At 35.1% G+C, this 25,718-nt stretch overlaps 1 protein-coding gene across 10 annotated transcripts in view; it reads left to right on the top strand.

Moving 5' to 3' along the window:
• The window catches only part of TBXAS1 (thromboxane A synthase 1), a 258,953-nt gene that overhangs the window by 146,281 nt on the left and 86,954 nt on the right, over positions 1-25,718 (top strand). For all 10 annotated transcript variants that reach the window (XM_039362422.1, XM_039362417.1, XM_039362466.1 and 7 more), the window contains 3 exons: positions 12,804-12,892; positions 14,720-14,868; positions 22,897-23,027. In XM_039362422.1, coding sequence (XP_039218356.1) covers positions 12,804-12,892; positions 14,720-14,868; positions 22,897-23,027 — 369 coding nt within the window. The remainder of the gene's footprint in view (positions 1-12,803; positions 12,893-14,719; positions 14,869-22,896; positions 23,028-25,718) is intronic.

Below are 25,718 nucleotides of genomic sequence, written 5' to 3' on the forward strand. Positions count from 1 at the left end.
CTCTCTCCCTCCCCAAAGGATATGACATTAGAAATCTTTATACTACTTTGGAATCTCTCCAAAAATTGGGAGGTACCTATAAACACAGGAAGACCAATTTCCACATAGAAATTCAGTATATATTTGGCAGAAATGTTTGGTTAGCATTTGTTCACAGAATCTCAACTAGAACAACTTTCATGTGTGAAATACCATAAAACAATAATATCTATGACACTTGCTATTCAGTAGGTTCAGAAGAACAGTGCAACACAACATCCATTGCATTTAGAGCATGCACAACTGCTCTACGCCCTGTTTTTGACAAAAATCTAACAGCTGAATTTTTGAGGTGACCAGTAGCTACATTTTTTTATTATTTTTTGTACATGGAACTGCATAAGTTCAAATCGTTATTTGCTGTGGATGTAAGCTTTTTTTAAAAAAAAAAAATACACAAATGAATCAGTCCTTTGCAATCTAACAATCTCTTGGGGAAAGCAGGGATTGGAAATACTCCTTTCCTGCCATGGTCTCTATGTGATGTGATACGTCTCTATGTTTCACAACCTAGTCTTATCCAAGAACTTGATCTAATTGGTTTCATAATAACTTAGGCCAAGGGTAGGCAACCTTGGCTTTTTTATGACTCATGGACTTCAACTCCCAGAATTCCTGAGCCAGCATGGCTTGCTCAGGAATTCTGGGAGTTGAAGTCCACGAGTCATAAAAGAGCCAAGGTTGCCAACCTCTGCCCTAGGCCATTTTCCTATAGTGACTTAAAGTGTTTTCATAACATTATCCAGGCATCAGTGCAGCAAAGAAAAGCCTATCCTTATTACTCTTATTTGGCACAGGGATATTGAATAATGCCAAATGAAGTTATAAGTCACTACTGTGGAAATGACCAGTTTCACAGTGCCAATGGGAAATTTCCTGACTTGATTCCCCCCCCCCACTTATATAAGCATATCTTTTCTTCAAGAGCTTTCCAGCGGGCTAGCTTTATTAATCTTTTTGCAGAAAAATGAGGAATGTTGTGGCACATTAAAAATTAATAAACCACATGAGATTACATGAATGACTTTAAAATTGTTGTGGCAGTTTAAAAAAAAACTCATTTATTAGTGCATAAGCTTTGCAGGGATTATTGAGCACATGGCCTTTGATAGCCAAAGTTTATGCAATAATGCATTTGTTGGCCTTTGAAGTTACCACAAGACATTATGTGTTTTGTTTCCCTAGAGTGTCCTCAAAAGTAAAGCTACCACAACATTTAAACACTTCATATTTAGTGTACAAAAATTGAGATTTCCTCAAAGATGCATCATTAAAAAGTGCATTTTCTTAAAAAAAATACTTTTGAGAACAAAGGCTTAGGGCAGGGGTCTTCAAACTTGCTGGCTGAGGAATTCTGGGAGTTGACGTCCACAAGTCATAGAAGGGCCAAGTTCGAAAACCCCTGGCGTAGGGTAAATAATTGGAATCTATGTTGTGTGTTTTGCAAATAAAAAGAATTCATCTCTGGATTGCTATGAGTTAGAATAGGGAGGGCTGCGTGTGTTAGCATTTACTGGCCACAAACTGACCACATCAGCTATGTGAGTTGGGCTTTGTTGTAGGAGTATTATTTAGTTTTTAACTTATCTCTGCTTTAACCTTAGTCTCAGATTGCATATCAGATGTAAGAATACATTTCTACTGTCCATAAAATCAACTCGGATAGCAAATAGCAAATGTTTTGTAGACAGCTTAGGAAAGTTGCTTTATTATAGACAAGAAATCATATATATGCAAAACACATAAATCAGACTGCCTGCCTCTCTTGCTCTCTCTTCCCTCTCTCCCACCCCAAGTTTTAAATCCCAAATCTTTTCCTGCTTTTTGTCTTTTGAAGACATTTCCCCAGCCTTGTGATAAGAGGGTTTGCACAACCCTTCTGGCTGGCCCATGCACAGCTTGTTCCTGCTTTGTCGACATCAATGCCTACAATATTATATTTCTTCATCTGTTTCCCAACTCAAATAGTGGAAAATAGTGCTGTCACTTTTCAGCATCCAATGCCAGAGGAGACTTTAAAGTCTGCTAAAAGGGGGGGGGGGAATTGGCTGCAAGTTACCCACCTTTAAATTAAAGCTTGTGCTGATATGATAGTCTGCATTTAGCTAACACAGTTTGGACTGGCAACTTGGTTGTTAAACAAAATGGGTGTTTAGAGAAATTGCAACTGTGCTTATGATTTTAAAGTATTTTGGCTTTCTATTGCTTTACAGAACTGCAAAGGCTGTAAATGTGAGAATTGTTTTTAAAATTACTTTTTCACTATCATTATCATCATCATAACTGCAATGGTTGTTGTATGACACATTCACTAAATGAGGACTGCCTGAAGCTATTTCTCTAATTCTCTTCATTTGTATGTTTATTTATTTTTTTCATATAACTTGTTGCAATATATACAGACATATTTCTACGAATAATTCTCTGGGCTCACATACAAAACGGTATGTGCAAAATAAAATGACAATTTTTTAGCACATGCTTATTTTTATCCAATTCCCCACAAAAATGTTGATTTTTACTTTGCCAGCTCTGCCCCTCCATAGCATTATTAGGCTCTTCCAGGAAAGCAATAGGTTTTACGTTCCAGCTCAGATTAACACAAGCGCGTGAAATGCAATACAGCAATATAGTCCCATTAGCCTAGTGCCTATTTTACTCAAACCAACTGAAAAATTGGATCCTGTTTTTGCTAATAAGAAGTATATCTTTCTTGTACAAGTGGGATTTGCCTAGATGACTGCTCAGGAATGGTAATTACTCTTTCGTTGGTAATTTGGCCTTACCCATGGCCTGCCCTAGAAAAAGGACTCTTGCTGTCTTCTAAATAGATCATTTCAGAATTAATTTCTCTAGATTATAGTCATGTATCTCTTAGAGAGGGCCTCTGAAAGTGTTTGGGGGTATTAATTTCTCTTGCTTCCTAGTCTGATAGCCTATTTCTCTATATCCACTCATCAAGCATCTGGAGACTTAATTTATCATGAGATAAACTTCCAGTTCATTAATATGTTCTCTTAATTGAAAATGAAGATAGCATTTCCATTACTGAAAATTCATCTCCAAACAGTATATACAGAGAAGATCATTCTTTTCCCTCACAGTCATATTCTTAAAAAGGAAATATATTTCTCACCCCATTGGCTGTTCTTTGGTTAGAAAATAAAATTACTGGACATAAGCCTATGTTGTTTTGACATGTTGCTGTCGAACTCTGCAGTAGCATCTAAATGTGTCTGGCTTCTTTAGTTCTATAGACAGCTGTTGCTTAGCAACACCAGCTGTCACCCCCTTATTATGGTAAATTCTAATTGGCCATAAGCCTGCGAAGGACCCCTGATTAATCAGAACTGACAATATCATTGGTAATGTACCTAGACAACTAGCTTACTCCCTGGTTTGATAGTGAATTTGACAGGACTTAAAGTAAGGGAAGCAATAAATGCAAATGTGCTCTCTATAATTTGGAGGGAGAGAGGCTAAAGAAGAGAGTTTTGTATTGCCTTGACAGAAATTAATCCCTCTTACTGTGGGTCATTGGCATAAGACAAATCTTTGCCTCCCTTCTTTCCCCTCCTTAAATCTAACAAAAGATAAAACCTCTGGTATACACAGAGCCAGACCCTGCTGGCAGGAGCCAGACACGCTTTAGAAGGACAAATAGTTCCTGGATATTGTGCTTTGCAGGGATAGATGTCTCTGTTTACAGAGTTAATTATTTAAGTCAAGAGGAAGATTCACACTGTTGCATTTTAAGCTGCACAATGTGAAGGAAAGCAAAAAATGTCCAGAGAGGAAAGGGAGCAGTAGTCTCAGAGAAGAAAATTACAAACAATTGCCCTTTTAAAACAACAACAGAATATTTTTATTCATGCTTCATAGCAAGTCATTTTAACAAGAAATAAGCCACAATCGAGTAGATTCATACAATATAAATCACAGGTTACAAAATCTTAAAGATTGGCAAGTATATTATACACAGCTTATACAACATCACCATCCATGCAGAGAACATTTGCATTAGCTGTAAAATAAAGAGAAATGGGGGAGGCCACCAAATAGCCCACTGGGAATTAAAAGCATGCACAGAAGAGCCACAGAATGCAAGGGTGTGGGGAGGGGGGCAAAGACAAAATAACAAAAGGGAGTGCAATGCAGTGCAATGCTTTATTTTGAAAGTAGATATGACAGATACCTGGAGCCAAGGTGGTTTTTAAAAAATATATATCTGAATTGATCTGGAGGAGGAGAGGAGTGTTGTTATTTACCTGAACCTACAAATAGCAATAAAGAACAAAACAGAAGCAAAGGGACAGCAGGAGGCAGTTCAGTTTTCATTTGCATTCCATTTTACTTTTTCTATGTAAAGCTTGAGTTCAGAGGGAAAATATGTTGCATTTCAGTATTTAGCATGATAAAATGCTACAGTTCTATTCCAACCAAGGAATATATGAGGATTGTAGGTTTTTATCTCTATAATGACTAGATTCTGTTGTTACTCAATGTTGCCCACATTATGTTTTATGCTGCAATCTCTTTCCTGAGGGCTGTCTTCATATGTCTGGCCTGACAAATTCACTATTTTCAAATATGCGTTTCTGATCATTGTTCCATCTGTGTGATGATGCGGTGAACTCTTTAATGAGCACCTGGTCTCATGTAAAATGTATATTTTCCAGTTATTTATGTAAAAAATGAATGTGCCCTTCCCCCCCCCCCCCAAAAAAAACCTATGGCTGGAGTCTTTAGACTCTCTCTACAAATTTGTATTTACAGTATAGGTCAACAATGATAATTTCACAAGGTCCTCTGCAGACACAGATTTTTATTTGTTTTTTAAGGAGTCTGAACTTAGTAGCATTATAAAAGGTTTATCTTGTTTTTACCCTGCCTTTCATAAAGCTAGGTGCATGCTGTTACTAGGAAATACACAAAACACGCTTGTGGAATTTTACTTCATTTGCTGTTTGTTGAAAACAAGTACTGGCAGGAATCAAGCATGGAAAATTTCAACCTGAAGGGTTAAAGTTCAGCATTATCATGAGGAAACCTAAAATAGTGGGTTATATCAAAAAGTTGAACAACCTTGCTGAGTTTATGAAACAGGTTCCACTGTTTATTTATTTAATTTGTGTACTGTTCTTCACAAAATATTACAGAGCAATTTACAGAAGCAAAATAAAACTCAAAGAACTATAAAATTCCATTTGTTCCAATCCAGTGAACACATCAACAGGTCTAAAGATATATTTTGTGTAATCAACAAAACTGACTTCTGTGACACAGTTGATCCAGGACTATATATCTACTTCACGGAAATGTGACTCTATGGAGAACAAATAGTTCTTTCATTCAGTAACACCTGTTTTTTTTTTCCAGCATTCTCCATCTCTGCCTTGTATCCAGCTCATTTTAGTCTCTGGAACAATCTAATGAAGAGGCAGTATTGATGATATCTCATTACAAACTTTTGTATAAACTTCCTTAGCAGCTTGATATTTAGCAATGCATTTAACTCCTCTCAGTTTGTCATTTTTGATCTATCAGGCCCACTTTTTCCAGGGTTTCATGGCTGAGGCTGGTTTAGTATTCATAGTCTTTGAGTTTCTAGGCCAGCAACTGAATCTCACCAAGTTGGCTCTCTGGTTAATTGAACTTGAGAATTTTTTTTAAAGTTTGCATTGAAATTAGCATGTGTTTTGACACATATTTTTGAAGCATACACATTTATGTTAGTAATATTCATAAATGCAGTTTTTTTCACATTGAAAGCAATTTGTGTATTCTTATCCTGAATGTATGCATATATAAGTGTGTGTATGTGTACACACACACAAATACATATATACACACACACATATACACACACATACATACATACATATATACATACACTAAATTACAACAGAAATTACAATAGAAATTACAACAAAAAAGTGTGCATTATAAACTACATTTCAGTTTTGTATACTCTTGAAAATCAGAAAATATTTAAATGTGAACTAAAATAATGGATATACCTTAAAATAAAAAAAAAACCCAATTTAATATGACATAAAATAAGACTGTCAGATTTGCTGCACCATTTAGTTTTTGAGAAGTTATTCCTCTTCTTTGTTACATTTAAAATTATTGATTTAGGATGCTTTCTGTAGGGTAGCAAACAGTTACCCTAATGTTCCAGGATTTAAAAATGAACCAAGAAAATGCTTTTTTGGAATATACATACACATACACATAATTAAAGAGTTATATGTGCAAACAGAATTCTACAGTAATATTTATATTACTGTGGATGATATGTATGTATGTATGTATGTATGTATGTGATACATACATAGGAGCAAGAAGCTGAAAGCACCAGCCTGAAGATGAGGAAGGGGCTTCGTCGAAACGTCACCAAGACACTTCCAATTTTACACGGGAGAAAACCCGAATAACCAAAGACCTACATACAAACACCCGCCAAAACCTCAGAAAACAAATATATGTATGTATGTATGTATGTATGTATGTATGTATGTATGTAGGTCTTTGGTTATTTGGGTTTTCTCCCGTGTCAAATTGGAAGTGTCTTGGTGACGTTTTGACAAAGTCTCATTTGTCATCTTCAGGCTGGTGTTTTTGGCTTCGTGCTTCTAGGAGCACTTCGTCGAAACAACCAAAAACCTACAATTGACTCTGGGTGGATATGGACAATTCCTGTTCATTTAAAACAGTGTTTTACAAACTTGGTGACTTCATCTCCCAGAATTCTCCAGACAGCCATGTGATGATATAGCAGCATGTATTGATAAAAAGAGGAGAGATCTCAATAAAGCTGCTGATCTTCTGCAGGAAGGATAGCATATAAGAATTCTGTAATAAGACTAAGCATTAGCAGTAGTTCTTAAGTCTTAAGATGGCTTAATGACATTCCAATTCATTTCTACGGAAATGTGTTAAGAATGGATGATTGATTATATTATACTAAACTACAGGAAGGCTTGATTTAGTGCTGCGGGATAGACTAGAAGAATGGAATATCCTATGTTGAAGAATCTCTTGTCAGGTTTGATAAACAACTTTGTTCCCCTGTTTAGCTGACATAATCCAAAGTATATTGATTTTTTTTTATTTTTCCTGACTGTTCTCTTGTCATTATCAATGCATAGTTCAATGTATAGTTTTACCCACACACTCCATGGAAAATTGATTAAATAAAGGTACAGAATCCTAAGTAATTGAAGCATATAGTTGATGAAGTTCTTCCTTGTATATATTACAGAATTAAATTACTAATAACTTGATTAATAGGATAAAATCATTTGCAAAACACCCCGTACTTATTTATTTCTGTGCATAGCATTGCCTCACATTTAAATTCCTGGAACTCCACATAGCTCCTGGAAATCTGGGATATAGTATTCAGGAACCTATTAGCAAATTGTAATGCTTAATGTGACAGAGAAGAAAAGTATTAAATAATTGAACACTATTACATGATTAAATACTTGACTGAAATTTCACATTCAAAGTTATTTAGAAGAGCATTTGAATTGTGATTCTTGCCATCTATTTATTTATATTACTCAGTGGTGTTAATTTTGATTTTATATTGCTTGTTATATGTTTCATTATAACCCTATTTGTATTTTGTTTACTATGGATGTTTTAATAGAATTTATTGGAAGATTGCAATGTATCAAAAAACAAAGCCACCATCTTCGCTTTTTTTCAGCTTACTTCAGATGTAGGCAGAACCAGGCAAAATAGTGGGTGAGGGGAGGAAAAAAAAAACCCTTTAGGTTAGGTTTATAAATAATGACAATCATCCTTCATATATTTAGCAATTTCCCTCTTGCATCTTCATAAAATTACAGTATGATGATAATCATCTGGCTTGGTTGTCATATCTCAACTTTTCAAAGGTTACGTATGGCCCTAGCAATTCAGATTATGTACCTCTATTCTCAGATTACAATACTGACTTTTTAGGAGGCCCTTCAACTTGGTAAGCTTGCATCAATAAAATTTGTGGCATAGCTTAAGACATTCCCTTTGCCTGATTTAAAAAGTGATATTGCTTTCATTTTATACATACATAATAAAACCACAGCCCTAACCTATATACTGTAGCTAGGTACTCTGAAGTGGTTTTCCAGTCTCATCACAATTTAATAGTAATTTAAATAATCCAAAGTTTGAAAGAGGGGTCAAAGAGGCCATCTATGTCAGAATGAATAGCCTTCTCTCAAGAAAGGGGGAGGGATGTAACATCATCTATCTCCAGTCTACAACACAGTCTTTCCAACAGTTCTAAGAAGGCTCCACACCCATTTGCACTATTCAGGTGACCCTGATGTCACAGATAAACCTCCAGATGAACTCAACAACTCTCTAAAAGTGCAAATAATCAGCTATCTGCAAGGAGTATCAATCCTTCCATTCCCCATCATCCAGTCAGAGCTGAAGAAGCTTCTTGGATGAGAAATGAAATGTCTTCAAAGGAAAAACAAGAAAGTCCAGTTGCCTCATGAAAAAGCTTCTTTCGGACGACTATCGTCTCCCATCTTGCTAACCAGTTTGGCTACAATAATTCTTAGGATATCAAGGAACTATGAAGGAGCGATATCTGTGCCAGATGAAAAGGACTGATGATGAAAACATTAAAAAAGAGTGCTTAAGAAAGATAACTATAGGGAAAGAAAATCAGAAAATTAGGTGCCTGCTGCTACAGATAGCAAAATTTGGAAAGAATAAGGATTGGTCTGAGAACATCCGATAGAAAGCTGTGGTACAAGATAGGAGAAGAGTACAACAAATCACAATCTTCTTCCCTATCTTTGCTTTGATACTGGTATCATCATGGCGATAATTAAGCAGATGCTTAATTAATTAAATTTAATTTATGATTTATCAAATAAGGAGAATATTGAACACTTCAATTTTTTTTAAAAAAATTATTTTATGCTGAAGTTCAGTGTAACTCTCTCTGTATATCTACCAAGTATATAGACTTCAATTCATTAAATTCCCTAGCCTGCATGACTGCAGTATTGCTGAAAATTCTGGAAGTTGAAGATGACATACATCAGATAAACACTGTTCTGATAACAATACTCCTGAATCAGACTGAAGTCTATGTAGCATAGCATTCTGTTCCTCACAGTGGACAACCAGATTCCTCAGTAAAGGAAAACATAACTTTCTGTTCCACTTGTGTCCTAGCAACTGTTAATTTAGAAGCATGGTGTCCCTTAACTTGGAGATAGCATATAATCATCTTGACATGCAGCCACAGATAGTCTTAACCTCCACTAATTTGTCTAAATGCTTTTAAAAACTGCACAACTTAGCTATGGTATTACTTCTTGTGGCCAATAGCTCCATATTCTAATTTGTTCAGTTGTGTGAAGTCTTCACCCAATACCTTTTTATAAAATGTTAACTATGGGTTAATAAAAGTTTGGAATAATTAAGGGAGAGGTTTCCATTTTTCAAATGGCTAAAAATTTGAGCTGTTTCAGCAAAGTAAAAATTTAATTTGCAGATTAGAACTACTAAAATTTAGGACTCCTTTAAGTACAGTATATCAGACCAGAATACCAGTTTTGTTAGAACTGAATGCTACAAATTATTAAACAGGCTTCTGCATTCAGGAAATTAAAAATGAAACTATAAATAATAATTGTTCAGTGCAATCTATTATATAATATTTGGCTAATGGCATGTAGAGCTAGCCAAATAATTGCTTGGTCTTTAGTAGTTAAAATTAGTAGGTTACAGGCTGACATAGAAATCAGAAGCACTTCATAGTCTAAAAGCTAGCAGGTTCTTAAGTAATTGACAGTCAGTGGGGATATTAACAGATTCACTTCATGAGAAAGAGATGAACAATTAATTCAGATAAAGATGGTGAAACAGGACATTTTGAGGGGAGATCAATATAATCATACCTATTCAGTTCCAGTTAGAAAAAAAAGAAAGTAAGTCAGTAGGATACATGACAAGGGTTCTTGACAAGACAAGGAAATAAAGAATTCAGAGTAAGATTAAAAGATATATGAGTCTCTTCCCCAAACAAGCAACATCAAGGCCTCTTGCCTCTACAAAGAAAGTAGGAAGTTTGAAGACACATCATTCATCTACAGATAGTCCTTCACTTATGAACTTCTGACAGCTGCCTTCTTCACCCACTCACCTCCTGCAATTATGCCATCATATATCAGGTACTCAGCAACCAACCCACATTTATGACCATTTGTATGGTCACATGACCACAGTTTATGAAGTTTTTGCCCAAAAGTGTTTATGGTAGTTAACCACGCTTAACAACTGCCACAAAAAGCTCATGAAATTGGATTGGTCAGGTGATGATCTGCTTTACAACTATCATGCTTTATGAGCATAATGGGCAGGCTCTATTATGTCAGGAACTAATTGTATACCCATGTTAAAGGGAAGCATTTTTGCATGGACCCAACTTAATTTGGGAGTGATGGACTCCTAGGGCTGGAAAGGAGCTTGGAAGTGTTCTAGTCTAATCCCCTGCCCAAGGCAGAAGCCTTTATGTAGAATAAAGGGAATGTAGAATAATGATAGAGAAGGTTATGTTTCTAGAAAAAAGCTGGAAGGGGGAGGGAAGTAGGTGGGGAGGGAGGATTGCTGGATGAGGAAGGAGAAAAAGACAAAGACTTTCCTGGAAGTGCTGGGTGGGCTTGAATTGAATGAGCTCTGATAGAAAATGGCTTAGCTGCTTTTGGATAAAGGAAAAAGATTGGGAGAGAAGTGTATCACACCTTGCTTTCCTCTGGCTCCTGGGTTATTATTTCTGTAAGGATTTAGCTAATAAAAAAGTAAATCAAAATCCTCCTACAGGCTTTTAGAAGGTCATCAATAAGTTATTAAATAAAAAAAAAGAAAAGGCAAATCTGGTTTTTATTTCTCCTATGTAGATTTAGGCCAAGGGGAAAGGATAAGGAGATTCTTTAGCACCATGGAACAGTGATGGACAGAATCTCTTAATTGTTGCATTGTCCTAACTAAAAGATTTTACTGAAGTGACCAGATTTGGCAAAAGTCACAAAACATTGTATATGTGGAATACTGGCTTTATCGATTATTCTAATGTTGCAAAATGAATCTATGTCATTTATATTCAGCATAAGGACAATAAGAGATCTTTCTGTGTATGTACATATACATAGATATATTTGTATGTGTCCATGCAGAGGAAGATACAGACATACATAAATATTAGCATTACTATTTTCGCCTTAATAAATCAATGGCAATTGGACAAAAAGTAATGGAGCAGGAAAGGAGAAAGAGTTCATGATGATGGGGTGCTCCCAAAACCACATAGCTTGCTTGTGTTTTTAAAACAAAGTTTCTCTTGTGCCTATACCAAACTGGAATGGTAAACATTTGCACAGCCAACATTACTATGATAGGGTTAAGTGCAAAAGAAAAAAATGCATGGAGTCTATGCTCCAGGAAAGAAATATCTTTCATTAAAAACAGTAGTTGTTACCACTTTGGCTAAAATATTGTTGATCAATGGCTCGGTCAGCAGGATCTACTTGAATCTGCTTCTGGTTCCTAATTCTTCCTGTTTTAAGTAGCATTTGCTGCAAGAAAGGATATGGGCTTTTTTTTTAAGGGCAAAGGTTTACTAAACCAAAAGACACCAGATAGGGGGCATTGGAAGGAGAGGAGAAAATACCATCCTAGCACAAACTGCATTACAAAAACAATGATTAATGAATAGAAGCAGGAGTTTAAAGGTCATAATTCTAGAATGGCTTTCCTGCTGGCAGGAACAAAGATTGTCAAAGAAGCTGATAGAGCTTGATAGGATCTTTAGGCTCCTTCCTTTGTTTACCAAAAAGATTCAATAGAAGGGATGTTTGTACAATTTTGATCACGTAAGTGGTTTGGAAGGTCATCCCTGGGTCACATTAATATCATTTTATTCTCTAATGCTACTAGAAATTGCTGAGCAAAGAAGGTCATAGAGGGCACTCCGCTTTTCTGCTAGACTAGCGTCAATGTGCAAGCCATCCAGAACTTGTCTACTAGTCTCCTTTTAGTATGTAATTGGTGCAGGTTTTTTTTGTTTAGGTGCTGCTTGCTGCCAACAGAACTTTTGGTCTCATTTCTGGACCAAAATATTGTGGTTGCACAAATCTTGAATCTAATTGGGGTGGATGCAATTCACGGGGGACATGGTAGATCAGCAAGAAGAAGACTAAGCAGTACGATAGCTTTGATTGCTCTTACCTATGCTCTTGGTGTCGTGCAGTAAGATCTTATCCTCTTTTAGTCTTTATAGTTGTCTTTAAACCACTCAACGAAAAACTCAAAATCTCTCTGTTACTAAGAAAGCTGTTCAAGCATAATTCCTTAAGAGGCTTTGGGCCCTTCTGCTTAAGGAACCTCTAAAGATAGCAACTTCACTTGTCTGTGGCAACATCCCTTCTTCCAGCTCTTAGTAAAACTATTTACAATTTGGTACCATTTTGTCATAAAAAAAAATCTAAGAGTAACTGTCAGAATTATCAAGATAGAGGGGACTGTCAGGGGATTTCAATACGGGAGAAAGCATTTTAAAATATAAAATCTCATTTGTATAAATGCAATACTTCACTTTCTTCCTTGAGAAAATAACTTCCTCCATTGATGAGAAGCTCTTGAGATCAGTTGGCTCCTGCAGTATATAATTAATGTAGAAAAATACAATATGTTTTAAAATTGGAATATATACCTGTGCTTCTTTATAGTTGACTCCATTAATTGACGAGGCATGCAGTATCCTGCTGAATAACTTAAAGGTCTATGCGGAATCTGGTACTGCTTTTGACATTCAAAGGTACTTTAATAAATTATCTTCTACTGGAGAGTTTTATCATCATTGACTTGCCAAATTATCCTAAATATGGAATTATTGTACAAATGTTTTAATTTTTCCCCTCTTTTTCTGTTGTCATTTGACACTTTCGAAGGCATGCGTTTCTCCTATTGATTTGGTTATAATTTATTCGAAAACAGTAATTGTAACTAAAATGATTGGTACTTGTGTATCCAAAGCAAGGCTGTCTATAAATGAAATTTTAAAAATTAGAAAGGAAATAAACCCAAACTCTAACTACATTTACATGTTATGATAACACATAGTATATTGCCCAGAATCACTTCAGTAGTGAGATGGGGGGCATATACATTTAATAAAAAAAATAAGCCTATATTACATAAACTCTCCTTTTACAAGTTACAAGTATGAGATCCAAAATACCTGTTTCCTAATAGGATTAACTGCAGCTTAACATTATGGTGACACTCTACTGCGGTTTGTTGGAAGAAGTTGGATAGGTTACGTATTTATTTACAAAATATTGACTCTACATGTTAGCACAGGGGCTTCCTGTAGTTCTTCCATACAGATTTATTATCCAAGAAACATGACACACAGAGAAAAAAAAAGGATAGAGAAGCAAGAGAGGATGAAACCCACTCAGGCAAAAGTTCTGAAAGTTATGAAGTTCTTCATGGGACTAAATGTGATTTTTTTTGTTTTGCTTTGCTGGTCAGTGACTGAAGTAAAATGACCAGTGCTTTTTTTGTATTAAAAAAAAAAAAAGATGCTTCTCACACGTTATACAACCCATCTTGCCTACCCTACAAGGTTCCATCCAAAAAAGGTGCCGGAACTCCGTTCTGGGCGTTCTATGACAAAAAAAAGCCCTGAAAATGACTGACTACTCCAAGGAACCAGCTTGAACAGAGTTTGGGGGTTGGACTAGAAGACCTCCAAGGCCTCTTCCAACTTTATTATTCTGTGGTGTTGTTTTATGATAATTTGGGTTCATTGTTAATCAAAATGTCTACTAGTAGTAAAAAGAACATTTCAGGCAGGCTGATTCAATATGATTTTTTTTCTTAATTGAGAATAAATGAATAAAAAACTATTTCTGGTCAGTATATAATGATTTTTTAAAAAATGTTTTAAGAAATAAAGTACTGTTTAAAATGGCAGATAAAAGTGACACTAGATTTATATTTTTTAATCCACATATTACTGATTAATAACTCTTGAATACCACTTTAGCTATTAATTGTTTATATCATTTTAAAAAAACTTTAAAGCAATTAATACTACTTTTTATTTTTAAAATGAAAAGATGTTATTACATTCATTTCAGTACCTAGTGACTGACAACTTAATATGTAACATGTTTTCATTGCCATTGACATCTTAAATAAGATCCATTCTGGAATTGTATTTGTGATGTCACATTCATAAATGCAATTATCACTTGATCTGGGAAGCATAAAATGATGAACCAACCCTTTGAAAATTCTATTTAGAGAAAGAAGGGAGGAATTGATTTCCAGCTGTTCATAAGATTTCATTATGATAATATGAATGGTACTGCGTTCAGAGCCATGCATAAGAAATTGTGGTTTCCCATTTTATGGTTTTAAAGTATAAGATTTTTTTTCATAAAAAAGAATAAAGTTTAAAATTATCATTGAAGAAGCTACACATAGACTGACAAGTTGTTATAAATAACTCTTGATGCTATGATATGAATTTTAAATGCTTTGACGTAAAAAAACCCTCAAAATGCCTTGCAGCAAAAAAAAAGGTAATGAAAAAAAGGACATATTAACATCCACGTTTTTGAATTTGTTGTAGGAATTATGGCTGCTTCATGTTGGATATTGTTGCAAGTGTAGCTTTTGGTACCCCTATTGATTCTCAGAAGTCTCCTAATGACATTTTTGTTAAGTACACCAGAAGATTCTTTGAACCTTTAATATTTAAACCTCTTCTCATCCTTGCTGGTAAGTATATCTCACATTGATGACTGCATCTATTCTTCCACATTTAATCCAAATGGATGGTCAAAACGTTTGAGAAATATCAGAGGAAGCTAAGAAAGATTCAAAAGCTGGAAAAATTTCTTAGCTCTTTATTGTTAGCTATGATGTGACTGCATGTCTATTTGCATTTAGAGATGCCTAAGCATCCTCTTAGTTGCTCTGAAAGGTATCAAGTCTCTGGGAAAGTTGGGAAACCTTTGGGAGATATCAAATTTTCACAAAATTTTGTTATTTTTCTTGATTTAATAACTGTAAAAAGCACAGAAGATGTGTTCAATGATCTTTGCTGCAGGCAACCATTCGCCACATCTTCTGTTCAATAGATTGAAATTACAAGTAATACGTTAATTTCCTGTTTCTATCATTCCTCAAATCCCATACATATTTGGAGATGAAGCTTTCTGGGATCTGAAGAATGCTTTCTACTTGTCTTGTTTCGTCTGCTTCAAAATAAATTGCTGGGTACATGATATGAGTTAATTAAACCTGCAGGATCAAGATGGGCTGAGATCTACAGATAGTTCTCGGTTTAATAACTACCCATTCAGAGAGCAGTTTCTGATGGTACTGAATGACCGGCTGTCCCAGCACCCTTGTGGTCATACGATTGCAAGTTGAGCCTTTGGAAACCAGGTCTCAAGTATAACAGTTACAGGGTCCCATAGTCATGTTATCTTCATTTATGACTTTCCTTGCCACCCTCCCACAAGCAAAGTTAATAGGGAAGTCAGCACAGAGGGTCTCAAATTACTCTCACTGCTTTTTCTCTCAAGGAACGTGGTTATGGGATACGAGATCCCAGGGATCTTATACTGTGTATTGTGCGGCCATGTGTAACACTCCTACCTGCACTTGGCAGGACATGCCTGCACAATGAAGTGGCAGCCAGCAATGTACTCTCCCATCTGTGTTCACGTAGTGTGGCAGCTGCCATCTGCATAATCCCCCCTGCCATGGCCAGGTTCTGACTTCATTGTAACAGCCATTTGCCCACCCACCAGCCTGTATACTAATCACTCAGGACTTGCAACTTCCTGCCAACTTTTCCATTTACTTTGCTTGTTGAAAACAGCAGGAAGATGAAAGAGATTCTCTTTAATGACCCACAGTCCTCTCTTAATGATGACAACAAGGACTGTTGGAATGGCCATTGCTAAGCAACACAGTCATGTGACATCATGGTTTATATCTGCATCACTTAACAATGGAAATTCCGGTTTGCCATCGTGGCTGCCGCAGATGCTGGAAGGCGAGCTCCATCTTCCGCATTTGGTTTCTCTCCACTGGGGGACCCTGGAAAGGGTCGAAAGTCACCCTGTAGGGGTGACGAGCAAGAAGGGGACCCCCGCTTGATCTTGGGAGAGCGGCAGTCCTTCTGCTTGATCCAGGGCAGCCCTCCAAACTGGCAGAGGTAAGACTGGCCATAGCAATATGGCCCATCACTAGGCTGCAGACAGCCGAAGTCAAACTTACCACCAGGCACTTCTAAAGCAGTGCGGTGAGACTGGGTGAGATCTAATCTTCTCTTTACCCTTAGTATTTTTTCCTGTAAAAGCTGCCCGAAGTACCTTTCCCACTGTGAGGAGAGAGAGAAGGGAATCTTCCTTCTCTATCCCACCCTCTAAGAATAGCGGCAACTGACTACCCAGAGGAATTAAAGCACTAAAAGAATATCTTTAATCTAATTGGATTTATATGTTCTTGAAACTTGGGGACCAAAAATTTTCCTATTTTTATTGGAGACTTTTGCTTTTATCTACGAAAAAGAAATAAGATTGGAAAAAGGATTATAAAAATTTTGGACTTAAAAAACTTTAAATGGCATCGGTGACATCTTGTGGCAAAGTTTGGTATTATAACTTCTTATTTCCTAAAAGAGACTTGGCTCGAAGCCCAGACCTTAGATAAGACTCTTCTGGCCTTGGCGCTACCTATGAGAAACTCAGTTGTATGAGAACCGCTGGGTGGCATAACTGAACTGTGAATGTAAACCTTTACTGACTTTCAGAATTATATGTGGGGAATTGGCTTCCTATCTCTTTATTTGAGGAATATTGGTTACTATATGAGATGATGAAATACCTTGGACTATAAAATCTTGCTTGACAAATGACTTCTACTATAAAGACTATTTATAAACACATGAAAGAGATGGATCAGAACCAGGAAAAGATTCCTTCCATGTTGAAAGCAATACATGAAACTATTCTTTCAAATAAGATGTTACAGAAAAGAACAAGATGTCAGCTTAGATATACAAACCCAATTCTGACTACAACTAAAGGACTAAAACACAGAAGGTAACAGAAGAGGTGGAATAATCAAATACTAAGACAGAGGACTCAATTGACCAACAAATACAGTTAATGGAATATCCAGAAAAGGGACTGACAATACTGAAAATGGAAAAGACTTTCTATATAAACCAGAAGAAATTTGAGGAACAAGAAGAACAGAAGGAATGGAAGATAAGCGTACCAGGACAATTGTGGGGATTTGGAATAATAGGGAGACGATTTAAGGAATACAAATGGGCTAGCACTTCCCAAAAAATGGCAACTAAATGATTTCTCTTATTCCAGACAATATATATAATAATAGAGAAAGATCCATTTGATGATTTAAAAGCGTTGACATGAAAGGCTAGTTGGCAAAGAAAAAAAGGCAGAATAAGGCTGAAGAAAATTGGGGTTTTGATTTATTAGAGGGGATTTCATATTACTAATTAGAGGGCCAAAGGGAGAAGTTGAGATAAGGGAAATTTTGGTCATTAAATTTAAAATATTTGGAAATTAGTGAAAAATAAGGATGCTATTTTGTTTAATACATAAAAATTAGACCAAAAGAAAAAAATATTATGAATATGTTTTATTTATTGATTAACTCAGACAATATATATAATGGGCTTTGATTTATTAAAGGGGATACTGTATTATTAATTAGATGATGTAAGATGGGGGAAATAGATAACTTTTAGGAAATAGAACAAGATTATATCCCAATAGATAAGATGTGTATTTTGAATATTAGATTCTGTTATGAATTGAGATAAAGGAAAAACTTTGGTTACCTAAAACCTGGAAATTATAAATATCAAATGTTAAATTTGAATATTGATGGGAAACTAAAAGTTGGGAAAAACTAATTACAGGACATTGATTGAATATAAAGATTGAATGTAAAAGTAATTAAGATATGTATAAGCTAAAAATTATTGATAAATGTAATAATGATGTTTTTATTTAGTTGATATAATAAGAATTGTATTAGCTTAAATATGAGATAGTAGATATTAAGGGAAAAAGAGAGGAAATATTTGAGGTTGTAGTTTGAGATTTCTACTAAAAAAATCTGTATGTTACTGAACTATTGATTAACCCAACCACCATGTTGCTTTTTAAATACCTAAATGTAAAATTAGAAAATAACAATTTTATTACAAAAAAAAAAAACAATGGAAATTCCATTACCGTTGTTAAGCAAGGACTACCTGTATTATCTTGTTCCCTAATGCCAACTTTTGAACTGATTTTTTTTCTGGATTTGTCCTTGTAAAGCTCTATCCCACCTTTAAGAATATTTTTATTAGCAGTACTGATTGGATGTAGTCAATATAAAATCATCAAACAGAAAAGGGTATACCAGCAAATACTGTAACTGCATTATGCCACAAATTTAAATATTTTAAATAAAAATAAAAGAAATATCTCTTTAACAATGCTACTTTATATTTAACAAATGTCAGTGAAAATGAACATTATTATTTTTGTTTTTGCAAATGATAATATTGGTATCTTTGTTGTTCTATCATCCTTGGATATCCCTGTTTTAGTGTGACTAAAACAATAACGTCTTATTAATATTTTTATGGGAATATGCCTCCCTTTGTGACTTACCTCCAAGTAAACATGCATAGGATTGAACTGCAAGCTATCTTTCTGTGTATGTGAAAGCAGTTTTATATTTTTTATTTTTATTTACTTTTATTTTGAATCCATCAATATTGCAATAGTTACTCTGTGTGGGGACTTCCGGTGGATCTGCGCGCGTGATGGCGGCTACTTTGTAGCCGTCCTCCTGGGTAAGTGTTTGAATCTCTATGAACAGCGGACATCAGCTGTTCAGCGGTTCAAAATCCCCCTCCCAGGCAAAGGGGGGGGAAGAGGGTTGTCTGAATAGTGGTAGAGCCTCTTATGCACCCCCAAGGCTTTTTTGGGGGGGGGTGAAAAGAGTGCTCCCACAGAGTTCAGACTGTCTCCGCTTCCCAGCTGCTTTTGTCCCTAGGGACAAAACAAGCCGCTGCAACCACCTCCGCGATTAAAGTGAACTGGTGAGTTTTTCTTAGAGACGGACAGAGCTGAGTAGAGGATTTAGCTTTTGCTTTCTTTGATTTTATTTGGATTTTAAGTTTAAAGACTTACTTTTACTTTTATATTCCCTTTTTTTTCCCCTTTGTTGAAAGGGAAAGTAAAATGGCGATCGGCAGGCTTTTCGGTGTTTTTTTTTCCCTTTCTTTTTTTTTTTTAATGACTGGAACGGAATGTGGACTTGATTATTTATAATGATTTTTTGATGTTGGGTTTGGATTTTAGAAGCATTATTATTTTTGTTTAACTTCTTTGTTTTGTTTTTTGTACTTTTAAAAAATGGAATGGATTTTTTTTATTTAATCATTTTTTTTTCTTCTTCCTTTTTCCTTTTTTTTAAACTCCTTTCTTTTTATTATAATGATCTCCTTTTGAAGGATTTTTGATTTTTTGGAGTTAATCTCTCTTTTTCTTTTGCTTAATTTTTGTAATTTTTAAGAAGGAGTAAAGATTTTTTTAAGATGGCTCCAAAGGGTTCAGTAATTCCTACAGTTCCTAAGGTGGTTTCTTCTTCGGTGTTATCATCAGCACAACAACCTAAATCAATAGCTTCACCCTCTTCCTTGGTACAGCCAATAATGGTGAAGGACAAGATATGATGGGAAATGTTATATCTCAGATTCGGGAAGAAATGAAAGAGATTTTAGAGGAAAATAATAAGATTTTGAGGCAAGAGATAGTTTTGGCTTTAAAAGGAGTTGCCTCTGTTCTTGAAAAGCTGAACTCTCGCGTAGAAGAGGTAGATGAAAAAGTGGAATTGATGGAGGGAAAATTTGAAAGCATGGAAAAAGAGATGGAAAATTTTCAAGATGAGATTCTTATGCTTCAATATAGACAAATGGAATATGCTTTAAGAATCAGAGGTTTGAGAGAGTCTGTGCAAGGAGACCTGAGAGAGATGGTTGCAAAGGACTTTGCTGTGATTTTGAATAAAGAAAAAGAGGAAATACTTAGTGAAATTGAAAAATCATTTAGAGTTAACTCTGTGGTGGCAGAGCAAAAGAATTTGCCAAGAGATGTGGTAATTTACTTTGGGAAAAGATCCCTGCGCAACGAAATTATACAAGCTTTTTATAAGAAGAGGTTTCAAATTGCTTCACAAGATGTTATAATTCTAAAGGAGATCCCATCTAAAATTTTAAGAAGAAGAAAGGAGTTTGCTTTTTTAGCAGATGAACTTAAAAAGAGACGAATCTTGTTCAGATGGGATGTTCCGACTGGAATGGTGGTGAGTTACCTGGGGATACGTTATAGACTTAATACTGTTTCTAAAGCAAAAGACTTTTATACTTCGGTCCTGGGGGTATGTTCATCGCCATCTATTAAGTTTAAAGCTTTGGAAGAAAAGAAGGTAGAATTGCAGTCTGAAGAGCCTATACTTATGAAAATTGGGAAATCTCAGTTTGAGGGGCCTCAACAAGTTGAGATGGAGGAGCAGAGGATAACCTGTGCAACATATAACTGTAAAGAAAAGGAGCAACAGAAGAAGGTCAAGGAAGCCTCACAAGTATTGGTTTCTGAATCTGCGGGAGAAGTAGGATTTATAAATTTTTTGGAGCAACCTTTAAGGGTAGAATTGCAGTCTGAAGAGCCTATATTAATGAAAAATGGGAAATCTCAGTTCGAGGGGCCTCAACAAGTCGAGATGAAGGAGCAGAGGACAACTCGTGCAACATATAAACGTAAAGAAAAAGAGCAACAGAAGAAGGAGGTTAAGGAAGCCTCACAAGTATTGGTTCCTGAGTCTGTGGGAGAAGCAGGATTTATAAACTTTTTGGAGCTACCTTTAAGGGCAGATTTCAAAGCACTTCTTTCGAGGTTTATGGATAAGAGAGACTGATAAGGAATGTGTTTATTGTGGATGGAAATGGTTACTGGAGAGAAGATTATGGAGATCGAATGAAAATTCTAGATAAGAAGTTTAAGTTTAAGTACTTAGTTTAAGTATTCAAAAGAGTACTGAGTCTGCGGGAGAAGCAAGATTTACAAACTTTTTGGAGCTACCTTTAAGGGCAGATTTCAAAGTACTTCTTTCGAGGTTTATAGATAAGAGAGACTGATAAGGAATGTGTTTATTGTGGATGGAATTTGTTATTGGTAAAGATTTAAATATGTATAAGGGAATTTTAATGTTTTAGGTAATGTTTAAATTTGTGTTTTGGAGGGAGTTTATAAAGAATGATGGATAATAATATAAGTATGATATGAAAAGGTTCAGAGTATATTATAATGTGTTTAATGATTGGGCTTTTTTATTATTATTATCATTATTTTTAAGAGAAGATAACTTGTTTAATTAAATGTACTTAGATTTGTTTAGGATTTATATGTCTTTTAAGTTTTTTTGATAGGAGAGAAGATTATGGAGATTGAATGAAAATTTTAGATAAGAAGTTTAAGTTTAAGTACTTAGTTTAAGTATTCAAAGGAGTATTTAGTCTTAATGGTATAATGAATGTTTATATGTTTATTTTTGTGTTTTAGGATAAAGAAAGAGGGAGAGATTAGATTTTATATTGTAGGTATAGATATTTAAAGAAAGTAATGTTTAAATTTATGTTTTGGAGGGAGTTTATAAAGAATGATGGATAATAATATAAGTATGATATTAGAAAATGTTTAGAGTATACTATAACGTGTTTAATGATTGCAATTATTATTTTTTAGAGAAGATAACCTATTTAATTTAATGTATTTAGATTTGCTTAGGATTTATATGTGTTTTAAGTTTCTTTTTGAAAAATTTTAATTAAGCCTGTACTCAGCTCTGGGAAGGTTGGGGGAGGGTTTGGGAGGTTTGGGGAGGTGGTGGAGGGTATGGGAGAGTGGGGGGGGGGTTGGGGAAGGGATTTGTTTTGTAAAATTTAAAAACTTTCAATAAAAAAAAAAGTTACTCTATGTAAAACAGAAATTCATTGTTCTTCACTTTAAGAACAATGGCTGCTTTCACATTCACTTTCTCGCTGCTTACAGAAGAATTACTGATTAAGCTTCAAATTTGTGCAGTGAACATAAGTAAGTTATTAATATTAACACCAGTAAGTTACACTATAACACTTACAATATAGTTCCTATAAAGGACAAATATTTCTGGCCAAATTCCCCATATGAAAAGTCTTCACTGTCCTTCTGTTTCATAGTTCATTAATTAAATGGTATATTTACACAAAACCTTACCACAGCCAAAAGATAGACCTTCTAATTGTTTCAGGATTCTATAAATATTGTTTGTGAAAAATATGCAAATATTAGTCAGTGAGGCAGACTGGGTTTCAGAACAAGACAGGTTAATGGGTATGAATTCATAAACTCATAATTGTATTTTAGAGCCATCATACATTTTAGGAACTTCTTTTAAAAAAAAAAGCCTTGTCATGCTATCAATTGGAGCACCCTTTAATTTTTTTTTACTGAAATTATCTCAGTAATTTTTTAGTAATAATTTTTACTGAAATTATTATTTTTTAGAAGATAAGCTAGACTATTTAAAAAAGGTTAAAAAGGGAGAAAAATAGATTTCTGAATTTGGAAGAAAAACAGTATGAAATTAAGGGTTGGGGTTAATTGCATTAATTGATAATTGAACAACTGCTAATGTTGGTCTTTCAAAATTCTATTTAAGTTGCATTTCCATGTATAATGATCCCTCTACTTCGCATTTTGCCAAATAAAAAACGAGATGAAGTGAATGGTTTTTTTATCAGTCTCATCAAGAATACGATTACCTTGCGAGATCAGCAGGATCCAAATGAGGTAAGGTATTTTATGTGTTGCTGTACCAGACCAAAGATCTGTTTAATTTCGTTCTATATAACCAACAAGCCATATTAGAGATATAATTCAAAAGACAGAAAATGAATTTATTTCATTTGGGCTTGCCTTAACATTGCTGTATCTGGGTAAAAATGTATAGGACTATGAGATTGATTCTACAATAGCCATACTGCTGTTAAGGATGCATATATGAATCTCACATTTAGCAGCAGTTGTAAATTTAAATAATGTTATGCTTATTAATATTAACATTTTAGAAATCATAATAAATATTGATATAAAGTTTTTTTTCTTTGTCTTTAAAGGTTTAAGTCAGAGGTAGGCAACCTTGGCTCTTTTATGACTTGTGGACGTCAATTCCCAGAATTCCTGAGCCAGCATGGGTGGCTCAGGAATTCTGGGAGTTGAAGTCCACGAGTCATAAAAGAGCCAAGGTTGCCTGCCCCTGGTTTAAGTTATCTAAACATTAAGAGCTTTAATAATCTCCATTTAGCACTGCATAAAAACTACCATACCTAAATAATACTGTATTACTTGTGTTTTATAATCATAGAATAAAACAGTATTAAAAGAAAGAATCTATACATTTTCCAAAGTTATATCCCTAATATAAGGAATCTAGCCGAAACTTAAGGTAAACAGGGTAGCTATGAGAACTATTGTACAACATTGGATGAGCAAATCTGTGCTGGCATCCCAGAAAAAGATGATCCATACATTTTGTCTTAATGTTTGTTTTCTTGACAGATGGCCAAAGAAACGGATTTTAAAGCATTTTGTACTTGTATATATTTTCAGGCAATTTTTAGTTGTATTTTATGTAAATATTTTGTATTGTATTTGCAGCAGTTATTCTGCTAATTTACATAAAACAGTCCTATGTTATATAACTTGTATTGAAATTAATACACAAGCTTTTTTGTTGATTAAACAATGTATGTTAATATTGTTTGTTTCTGAATAATGTTAGCTATTCCTGGAAAACTTGTAAACTGGACATTAATTCAGTAATCCTTTTCTGTTACTTTCTCTTCTCTCTTCCTCTGGCTTTTAAAAGTATTCTGTCCCTGCCTATTATAGGAATGATAACTAAACTGGCATAGGACACTGTTCAAAATGCCATAGCTGCTCAATTTAATATTCTAAACAACTCAGTTGATTGCTTTAACCTTGACTTCTACAAGAACATTTTGCTGGTGGTTAAAGGTTCTCATTAAAACTAGAATTGAAAATTCCACTTCAAAGTTAATGGTACTAATTTCCAGAACTGGTATTTCATCTGTTTAAAAGCTTTTTTCCCCACAAAGCATTTGCTCTCTCTCTCTCTCTCTCTTTCCCTCTCTCTCTCCCTCCCTCCTTCCCTCCCTCCCTCCCTCTCCCTCTCCCTCTCCCTGTTCCATTGTTTCGGATACTTATTTTGTATCTATTGCTTTCATTCTTGATCATATATTTGATCCTTTTGTATTTATTTATTTATTTATTGTCTATCCCCCTTTATTATTTTTTACAAATAACTCAAAGTGACAAACATATCCAAGATACTTTCCTCCTCCTATTTGCCCCACAGCAACAATCCTGTGATGTGAGTTGGGCTGAGAAAAGCGTGATTAGCCCAAGATCACCCATCTAACTTTCTGGCTAAGGCAGGACTAGAACTCACAGTATCTCACTTTCTAGCCTGGTGGCTTAATCTCTAGACCAAACTGGCTCTAGTGTTGAAGCCCAGTTAGTGCTATGTTGTTATTGGGGATTGTTGTTTTAGGGCACTGGGTGCTGGGGGGTTTTTTAGATTTTTTTTCTTACATATTTTTATTGTTGCTGTGAACTGCTTAGAGTTATGTTGTACAAGATGGGAGACCATGCTAATTTTTTTAAATAAATAAATCATATTAGAGGCTTTTTCTACTTCCTTTTAGTTGCAAGTCAAAATTCTTTTCTTCCAGATAGTTGTTAATAGAAAGATTCATCCTTCTCTGACTCAAGTATAATTATTGGTGCTGTGTTGCATATGAAGCACCAAAGGCTTAATAGCAGCTGATTCTTGAAGCTGGTAGGAAAAACATAAGACATAGTTATTAAAGCAATGACTGATCTGGAAAAATAGTTTGCAGATCTGTACTACAAAGATGGAGCAGTAGAAGACATACATTGCACTCTGTACAAGGTGCTAGACACAATTTTGGGATCTCAAGGTAGGGCTAGAAAATCTGGAACAACTGCTGCCCATCAGTGTTGGAAACAGGATTAACAAATCTGACCTGTATAATTCTTGCAGCCATTTGTAATACTGTTCAGAATGACTAAGAAAGGGCTGTCAAACAGTGTTGGGTTTTTGTTCATATTGTGGAGTGAGCAGCTAAAAGGCTGAGAAGGTCACCTCAAACAGCTGGTTTGCATTATCATGAAAAGGCAGAAAACTCTTACTTTTAAAATTTTCTGTGTTAATTATACAGTCAGGGAGGAGAGGATGTTCTTGTTGAATTTGTGTTTCAGATGCCAAAATAAATTGGCTTAGGTTAGATGTTCTGCATCTTGACTAGAAGGAAGAAAGTGGGAGTCTATTAACAGTAAATCATCCCACACCAGTTTCTCAGCCTGGTGGTAGAGCAGACAAACCTGTTCTAGCTGAAGGTGTACATCTGGGTCACAATGTGTCACAGTCTAGGTGAG

This window comes from Crotalus tigris, unplaced genomic scaffold (assembly GCF_016545835.1).
Source record: "Crotalus tigris isolate CLP2741 ecotype Arizona unplaced genomic scaffold, ASM1654583v1 scf7180000017588.1960692, whole genome shotgun sequence".
NCBI lineage: Eukaryota > Metazoa > Chordata > Lepidosauria > Squamata > Viperidae > Crotalus > Crotalus tigris.